General features: G+C 43.1%; 1 protein-coding gene across 1 annotated transcript; it reads left to right on the forward strand.

The window, feature by feature from the left end:
* On the forward strand, positions 1,244-8,320 carry ANKRD1 (ankyrin repeat domain 1). The gene is made up of 8 exons (XM_021399526.1): positions 1,244-1,799; positions 3,613-3,750; positions 3,838-3,945; positions 4,613-4,711; positions 5,492-5,590; positions 5,945-6,043; positions 6,195-6,293; positions 7,241-8,320. The coding sequence occupies exons 1-8, from the start codon at positions 1,557-1,559 to the stop codon at positions 7,349-7,351; spliced, it is 996 nt and encodes a 331-aa protein (XP_021255201.1). The 5' UTR covers positions 1,244-1,556; the 3' UTR covers positions 7,352-8,320.

The following is a 9,856-nucleotide window of genomic DNA, read 5'->3' on the forward strand; positions in this document are numbered from 1 at the left end:
CAGAGCCTGCTTGAGCATTGGGAGGTTCATCCAGAGGGGAGTACAGCCTTCAAACACTGGCAAACATGATGATGATGAAAGTAGAAGAGCTGGTAGGTACAACCTTCTTTCATTTATTTGTAATTACTTTCCTTTCTAGACTGTCATTTTACCAGGCAGACAGAGACATCCTTTACGGATCACTGAAGTGACAGTGCAGGTTACCAGCACTGAATGCTCAAAACCTGTATATGCTATAATTTGTTATCCTCGTTATCCTACTGTATTTCCACTAACTTTTGCTAGGGAAGGGGACTTGTCACAGGTATAACTACACAGTCATTTGGATTTTGCATCAGAACATAACTCATGAGGAAGTACAGAATGACCAAAATTTAGCTGTGTATTTTCCCTTGATCTTGATTGACATGCATATATATGCAGAGCTACTAACTTTACAATCCTAATCCAGTAACAGGCTGGGGAAAATACGGCAATGCAGGGAAACCAAATTATTCTCTTTCCACTTTTAAGCCAACACCAGGCATTACTAACAGTTCCTATGCTCACTGCTGTTCATGGTATAACAAGCTTTCAAAAACCACTATCTAAACCAGATCACAAGCCATAGAACCTTTCTCTGCAGATTTCAGACTAACTATGGCCGACAGACAGGGAAAACAGAAGTAATCCAGTAAAGCACTGGAGTATTACACAGGAACTCCTTTTTCTTTCCCAGATGGCACTGTTAAGATTAAACTCACATTCACTGACTAGTCAATACCATCTTTAACTCTTGGCAAGGCCCTAACAATTTCTCTAGTGTTAAACTCTATAACAAATACAACTTTACGAGTGTGATTGAATGGAAAGCTAGTCAAGAGCACATGCATTTACTGAACCATGCTCAAAGTTCATCATAACCTCCACTAAGTTTAACAAGTTATCTCTCTGAACATACTTAATAAAGCATCTGAAACATTTCCGAAAGCTATGAAGAGCTGTGCTGCAGCACAGCATCACGCAGCTTCAGCACAGCAGCTACCTCACATTCATTTGCCAAGTGCTATAAATGGGGACTTCGGTACTGACAGCAATGGGTAAGATCAGCCTTGAAATTACTCAGCAACCCAGTTTAACTGCACTGTGTGTGTTTCAGTAAGACTGTAAGGTCCCAAGGGGGAAAGCGTGTCCTCCCACTCTGACTGCTCAGTTCCCCTGCTCAAGGGGTGCTGGTGCCTGCTAAGGGTGGCTCCTTCCAGCAGAGCCTTTTACAGCTTTCTGATAGGTCTGGCACTTGCTGGTGAGTGGAAATGCAAGAAGATTCTGAACAAAAAGGACGTCATTTGCAGCTCAATGGCTTTTGTAGCATAGTAGCAGCTCAGCGCCAGTCGAGCAGGGAGTTACACCGAGGTGGTCTCATGGACCTAACCCAAAACCCGAGGATGCCAGCAGGGGGTTGCTCTGGGGTTGTGGAAGATCTGCCTGCAAGCAAGCCTGCCCCAGCTACCCACACACACCTCCCATCCAGGCACAGGCTGAACGAGGCCTGCAGTCAGTCTGCCACACGCTGACCCATGTTCCCGGAGGGTGCCTGCTCTGGTCATCAAACTGATGCTCATAACATGTTTTCTTTACAGGTGACTGGGAAGAAAACTGATGATAAAGAGACTGGCAGCTTCCTCCCTGAGGACTTTAAAACTGGAGAGTATGAAGCTGCGGTAAAATTAGAGAAGCAAGATGACCTAAAGACAGCCTCTGATCACCTACCAACCCAAGGAGATTCGGCTCACAGGAAGGAGAAGCAGCATGAGGCAGAGGTAGGCTCTTGGATTTTGTGCTTGGGTTTTTATCATCTTTCGTACACTTTCTTCAGCACTCTGTGAAGTTTCAGCTCCTAAATTAGAAATACGTGCATGGTGGGCTAGATAAACAAGCCCCTGGGAAGCCACTGCCCTAGTACTCACTGAATGCAGAGATGTGCTGACTCCTGCAGCCAACTGATGCAGGCAGTAACTCTGAAGCAGAACCCCGGTGCCCCCTCTGATGTGTGACCAAAACCCTGGGGGCTCCTCCTGCCCCAGGTCACCAGCTGATGGTGCGGAGAACGCACACAGCCAGGGAGACACCCTCAGCACACCGGATAGATGATGCTAAAAAAAACCAACTCAGGAAAGGCAAAAAGGCACATTTCTGAAACCAGGAGCCCTATCTATCATGAAAATAATATTTTAATGAAAATTCTGCATTGTGTTTACTGGCACATTAGGGGAAAAAAACAACAAATGGAAATGATACTGGTCTACAGAAATGTTTCATTTTGTATTCCTACAGCATGACAGTTCTCCCCATAGCCCTAAGAATTGATGCCTCTTTTTCCCCAAAATACTGTAGCTGTAATATTTTACACAATATGGTGAATTAACAACCAAGCGGCCTTAAAAAAGATAAGTAATTCTGGAATGAAAATGTTTAACTAGCAGGGGGCACAATACTTTATTCTGAAAAAGTAGGGTGGAGGGGTGAGCCTCAAAAATACTAAAATTAATGCAGATATTGACCTTCACCTTCAACTAGGATTTTATTTTATTTTATTTTAGTTCCTCTATCTAAAACAACCACAGTGTCCTGAGACTTTTTTGGGTTCCCCATTGATTTCCACAGCTTATTCAGCCAACAGAATGTTTTCCATTAAGTCAGTGATCAAACTCCAAATGCAGGGAACAACAAAAAGAAGAGATGGGCATAATTTGAACAAGAATTCATTTGGAAGAACAAACCTATACCGGGTGTCAGGATCTCACCAATTTGTTTACCAGCATATTATTTAAAGATACTATGGGATAGAATTTGTCATGAGATAGCCCTTTATTGTGAATCACTCTTCCAAAGCCAAGGACACCTTATGGTACCTGAAATCTTATGCTTCAGCAGAGACAATACACTTGTCATTGATGCTAGCAGTGCCCCATCCTCACTTCATGCACGGACGCTTTAAACAAGGAGGCTTGAAGAAGACTTAAATACTTACTGAACTGTCCCTTCAAGGACACCAATGACATTCTTTCTAGTTTACTAAAATACAACACTTAGTGATTGAAACGCTAAAATTGTTACAAATAACGCACTTCATTTAAGGGTGTTTTTTTTTTTTTTTATCATATAGGATTAAGTTACAATAAATCAGTGGCTACAGCATGAAAGTGGTTGAAGGCAAAATGATTAGTGGAAGTCCGTTAAACATGCAGAGGCCTCTCAGACCTCATAAGCTGCAGATGTCTTAAATTGTTGGGCCAGAGGGGACTGTGGGGCTGTTTGGACTCCTGGCCTTGCACAGGCCAGAAAATCTCATGATATCCCACAACATATGGCTGAAGAAAGTGTTTAGGGAGAAGCACAATGGTGTATGAAAAAACTGTAAACTGTAAATGCAGAATTTCCTCGTACACTTAGCAGCTTATTCTAATGGTCCATTAGCTGAAGCCCTAATACAAATCAAAACAACAACTTATTTCAAAGTTAATTGTGTCTGAACTGGATTCAGCTGAGCAGTAGCACCCACTGTCCTGTCACTCTGGAGGGAAGAGGTGCTGAATCCAAGCTCAAACTGCTGCCTCTCCTCATTTGTTTCAGCTGAAGAAGAAAAAACTACAGGAGAGATCAAAGCTCGAAAGCTTGGAGGACCTTGAAAAAATTATTCAGCTGAAAAAGAAGAAGAAATGCAGGAAAGTGAAAGCTCCCCTCTTAAAGGAACCTGAACCTGAAGTTATTGTAAGTTCTGCTGTGAGCTCCTTTTGGAAAGGACCAGTGGGGTTTTGTGCCACTCATATTTACCTCCTGCATATTTCTCTCCATTAGACAGGGCCGGTGGATATAGCCATGTTCTTCAGAGCGGCATTGGAGAATAAGTTGCCAGTAATTGAAAAATACTTGTCAGATAAAGGGGATCCCGATGTCTGTGATGAGGTATGCTCTTACTTTGCAGCTTGCTGCAGAAGGAAGTTTATTACAGAACAAAAATAACTTTCACCAGTAGGTTTTGTAGTATCCACAGTTTTGAGGAGAAAAGCACTGGGAGTGGGGCTGGGTAAATAAATCCTGGAATTTTAACATATTATGGATTCTATTGATAAGGGTCTGCTGGGATCCTCCTAAGTAATATTACTTCAAAAGAATCCTTAAATTTCAAAGAGAGCTACTGGTGACCAGGAGACCCCGATTTTCTCTAACAGATGGTCTTCTAATGCTACAGATGAACAGACAAGAAATTTGTCTGCAGAACTACAGAAAAAAAATAAAAAATGTGATGCTGCCAGCCCTTGTACTCCATAATGCATAAGCTGCATTTGCAAAATATAGCATAGCGTGTTGAAGCTCAACAGGCATCATTTTAAATTTGAATGCCACACTGCAGATATTTCTCACACCCTTTGAAATGCTGGGTAGGCAGCTCACTGCTATTAGGATGCTATTAAAATTTAGCAGATTTCAGGTCTCAAAAGCATTAGCTCTTGAAAATGAATCAGCATAAAGCATGGATTTGCCATCATCCCAGGGAGGCAGAGAGAAAAGATTTAGAGAGATCTCTTTGTGCCACACTTGATATCTGACTTTGCACTGTTTTAATTGACAGTACAAGCGTACTGCATTGCACAGGGCATGCTCTGAAGGACATCTAGAGGTAGTGAAGAAGTTGGTGGAAGCCGGAGCCCAGCTTGAACTGAAAGATATGGTACGTCCATCAACTTGTACTTAAAAAAAATTGCTCATTGTTTTGTAACTGCTTAAACAAACACACAACAGAGGAGCACTAGAAAGGCTTTATACTGTCTTTTAAGTTTATCCTTAAAATAACACTGCTGAGAAGAAGTTTCAGGAGGGGATGTCTGCCTTGCTTGGCCAAAATGGTTGAAGGAAAATGCAGGAACTGGAGGAGCATGATGGCCAATAGATTGCCACAAACCATAAAGCCCTGAGAAGGGTAGGACAGCTAAGGTCAGGCGACCACTTCAGGCTGTGAGAAGGTGCTGGAGGTAGCAGGGTCCCACACGTCTGTTGAGGGCCCAGTGCAACATGTACATTCTCCACCAGGAGAGCTCTGCACTCAGGAGAGACCTCTGCTCTGCTGAATGCTGGCTGTGAGGGTTCTGCAGCTGTTTTTTCACTCCTCCACTCCCAGCTCTTTGTTTGTTTGCTGAACAGACGGCATCAGCCAGCCTCGCTCCCCTCACCCAACCAGCCATGCTCACAGCACAATATGAAACCAGAGGAACAGCAAGCAGAGCGAGACCTGCAGGAAAGGGGCAGCCCTCCCAGCAGAGCTGGGTGGGGGGAAATTGGTGTTGGAGAGGTGGCTGTTACTAGAAACAGCTCAACAATCACAGAGAAGGGCTTTAAGTTAATTTCCATGAAAAACGATTTTGAATTCATTTAGAAGTTTGATCAAATTAGCTGAATTTCTTCTTTTAGAGCATTATGGTGAATTAAATTACTCGTGTCTTTCCTGCCATAGCTTGAATCTACTGCCCTGCACTGGGCATGCCGGGGGGGAAACCTGGATGTTGTGAAATTCTTACTGGACAAAGGAATAAACAGAGACGCAAGAGACAAGGTATGTTCCTCTGGGGCTCAGCCACTTATTAGAGGCAGCAAGCTCCCCAAGTAGATAATTTCTGATGGCTGTTCTGGAACTGCCTTTCCCTGCTCAATGCCACTGACTGCCATCATAGAATTATTTGAGTTGGAAGGGACCCTTAAAGGTCACCTGGTCCAACTCCCTGCAGTGAACAGGGATACCTACAGCTCCATCAGGTTGCTCAGAGCCATGGCCAGCCTGACCTTGGATGTCTCCAGGGACAGGGCGTCCACCAGCTCTCTGGCCAATCTGTACCAGTGCCTTACTACACTTACTGTAAAAAACATTTTCCTTATATCCAGTCTAAATCTTTCATTTCTCCTCACTCAGCTGCGCAGCACCCCTCTGCATGTAGCTGTGAGAACAGGGCAGTACGACTGCGCTGAGCACCTCATTGCCTGCGAAGCAGACCTCAATGCCAGAGACAGAGTAAGTTCCACCCGATCCTTACCTTCAGCACTGGGCTGCTGCCCATCTTCATGGCTCCAGTTCCCTACAAAAGCCCCCAGTGACACAGTGTGGCCTGGTCCATGGTGCGGCCTGGTCTGTGGCACTGGCTGACCCATGTCTTACCCCCTAGGAAGGCGACACGCCGATGCATGACGCTGTCAGGCTGAACCGCTACAAAATGGTCCGGCTTCTGATTCTCTACGGGGCAGATCTAACCATTAAGAACAGCGTAAGTAATTCAAAATGCTTTACAAAAGTTTCCCTTCACAGCAGCTTCATGGGTATTAAGGCTAGAAGAGACTCTTTTGAACAGACTTTATTAAATCACTGCAGAGTTCATTAAAGTAGAGCTGACACTGGGAAAGCGTAACTTGGGGGAGGTCAGGGAGCAGAGGAAAAAGCAGTACCTATACTAAAACCACCATCCATCAGCTGCAACTTAAATCACCACTGCACCCTATTTTAATTACACATATTATCTATTAAAAATATGCATGCACACAGACAGTTGCTGTCTGCACAGCTCCTGGGCTTCAACCACCAGAGACCACAACAGGAGCCCAATGTACTGAGAGATCTCCTTTAGCCAGCACCACTCAATACTTTTGATTAGCAATCAACTACATCTGGAGGAAGCAAGGAAGAAATCAGTCCTTGCCCCAGCCTGCAAGACCACTCCCAGCATTACCCCTCACTGGGGTACGAAAATGAAGAAAAACAGCGTCCAAAAGGCACAAAACATGCTCACTCCAGCTTTGTCTGCACAATGAAGTTACTCCTGTTTAATTTAGATGTTGTTCATAATCTAATTAAACCTGTACACACTCTTATCTGAATTCTCAGTCAAACAGAACAGCTTATTGAGGTTTCATCTAAATGTATTTGTAATCAGTTTAGACTGGACCCAAAGAAACAGTGGCACACTCTGCTAGTCACACTATTTGCCAGCATGGCGTAGGCCCACTCACATACAGGGAAATTTCATCAGGAGGCTGAACAGACAGGGAATTGATCAGGAGGGCAAAAGGACTCAGATCTCAGGGAGGAGAGTGCCTCTGGCCCCGTGCATGCAAAAGGGTTTCACATCAGATGCACAGTACAAACATTTAGAGAAGAATGAAGGAATAAATTCACCAGCTGAAATTAGATCTTGCTTTCTCTGTTTATCTTAATCAGGATGGGAAAACCCCTATGGACCTCGTTCTTCAGTGGCAAAATGGCACCAAAGAGCTGTTCAACAATCTGAAGAACAACTCCTATAAGAGCGCCCATCTAAACAAGTTTTGAAGAGACAAAAGCCAGACTGCTCTCTTTTTGCTGCTTTTAAATGCTTCACATGAACCTGGAGGGAAATAGCCCTGAACACACTATATTTATTGAAGATATTTATTGTACAAGATTATTTGAAATGCCTTCACTGAAAACCACAAATCAGGCAGATTGAGCGTTAAATTTCCACTGGTTTTAAAATAGCTTTATTTATTCCTATTTATTTTAAAGGTGATTTTTAATGATTCTCAGTATTATTTTTTTATATAGTTTTAAATTGTAATGCAATCTTTGTCAGCAACATGAGCCCTTTTGTCTTGATGGCACTATTACCAACCTTAGCAACTTCCATCAAGCCTTCCCACAGCTCTCAATAGCTAACACTTGCAATTGCTGCCATGTCTCTGCAAAATTCTCACTGTCAGAAAAATACGTTACGTGAGTGGTGATACGGGGAAAAGACAAAGAGCAATGGAAGAAGGTCTGCTGAGACCCCAAGTGGATTTAAAGGAACAGTTGAGTAATGGGGTTTACACATGCTATGGTGACTGTGGCTGATGAAGAGCTCAAGGACAGAGCTCCATCATGTAGCCATATGGACTGCAGGATTCAGATGTAATGTGATGAAGGTGAGAGGACAGTACTGGGAACGTGAATTTCTTAAAGCTGGACTACTACAAAGCCTGATGATTGAAGAATGTAAAAACAGATGATGTATATTTGTAAATTTGTACTGCTTTTTCTGTACATTTTGTACTGACTTATCTCAGATTAAATAAACAGAGTGGTTCTTTGTACTTGCTAGAGCGTATTATGGAGCAGTGAGCATGCACTGGACAGTTCTACCTCTCATTGAAGTTCATACCTTAGCCTCTGTAAAATTTATAAATACTCAAAATAATGTGTCAGCTGCCTAAAGCATCCAGCTCTTGAGCTACCTTCCTGCCACAGTTAGAAAAACACTGCCTCTTATTTTTCCATCACACAGAAACACACGTACAGAAGCAGAAAGCCAGTACTTAAGTAGCTATTAAGATACAAAGCTACAGTTTTATTACTGAGCTTGCTTTAAAATCCCCGTTTCTCAGCAGTCAGTACTTACTGCTTGGAGCACACAACACAGCTTCAACTGTCCCAGCCAAGGAAGATGTAGAATCCTGCTAGGAAAGAAAGGTATCTCTCCCTTTGCTTTAGTACTGGCAGAACAATCTTTACAGGCCAGCCAGCAGAGACATTGATGTGCAGTTTCACTGGGACATCACATGCCATGTTCCGTTAAAATCTGAACATCCCACGGAGCAGCCTCCCAGTGAAATATGCCACAGGCTCCCACAAAGATTCACCAGCCAGTAAAGCTGGCTTCTAGCCAGCAGACTTTACAGTGTGGCCAAAACAAAATCCTGGGCAATGAAACAGGGTCAGGAATGGACTGCAATGAGTATTTGTTACTGGAATATCAATTTTGGAAATGAATTTACAGAAATCCCACAGAGGAGCAGGCAGAACAAATGCCTATTCTATCTGCAACCAGCTATCCTGCACTGAAGCAACGGATTTAGACAGATGAGACTTCGTGCACACAAGCACTGTAATATGTGTCACCTGAGAACACATTTTTCTCCGTAAGAACCATGGCGTATCTCTGCTTGCCGTCCTTCTTTGCAAGCTATTTCTGCACAGTCATCTGGACATGGGGAGCATATCTTCCAGGAAACAGAAATGACATCAGTGCTGGCTAACTCATCCCAACTATCTTTATAACTGAGCAGCAGTTCAATGCTCCCGGAAACTGGGGGGAAAAGAAACTTCCCACACAGTTCCTGAAGCACTGTATCCACTTAAAGAGCAAAGATGCAGATGTTACATTTTCTAGATCAGGTCAAACAAGTGACAAATAGGATATCTAGTATTCAAGAGCCTCTTCCTGCGTGCTAGTTAGAAAACAACTCTTCTCATGCTCAAGGTTGATGAGTCTCTGGCCAAGGCACGGTAGTATATAGCTCATAAAAGTTACACTGAACAGGCACATTTCCAGTGTTTCTTTATTTGGTTAGAACCTTATTTAGGAGGCAAGTCCATAAGTGAGAAGCCACTATATATAACATCAATATTATATCTCAACACCAGTAATAAAACAGACTCATATCACAATGTCGACAAATAAAATCAAAGGAAAAAATACTTTACTGCTTGTTGAATGATGCAAAAGCTCTTGTAAGTTACACCAGCATTTTATAAAACAGTTAGCCTACTGAGTGCTTTGTTGGCTACTAAGAGCTCAGAAATAACTCATTCCAAGATTTCTGCAGTACTTTACATGTCACAACTTGTGCTTCTCAGCTTGTTGTCAGATAAAAATAGAGAATCACAGAATCATTAAGGTTGGAAAAGACCACTAAGATCATCCATCCATCCAACCATCTACCCCTCAACACCAATCCCACTAACCATGCCACATCTACATATTTCTTGAGTACCTTTAGGGACAGTGACTCCACCACCTCCTCAGCAGCCTGTGCCAGT

The sequence above is a fragment of the Numida meleagris genome, chromosome 5 (assembly GCF_002078875.1).
Source record: "Numida meleagris isolate 19003 breed g44 Domestic line chromosome 5, NumMel1.0, whole genome shotgun sequence".
NCBI classification, from domain to species: domain Eukaryota; kingdom Metazoa; phylum Chordata; class Aves; order Galliformes; family Numididae; genus Numida; species Numida meleagris.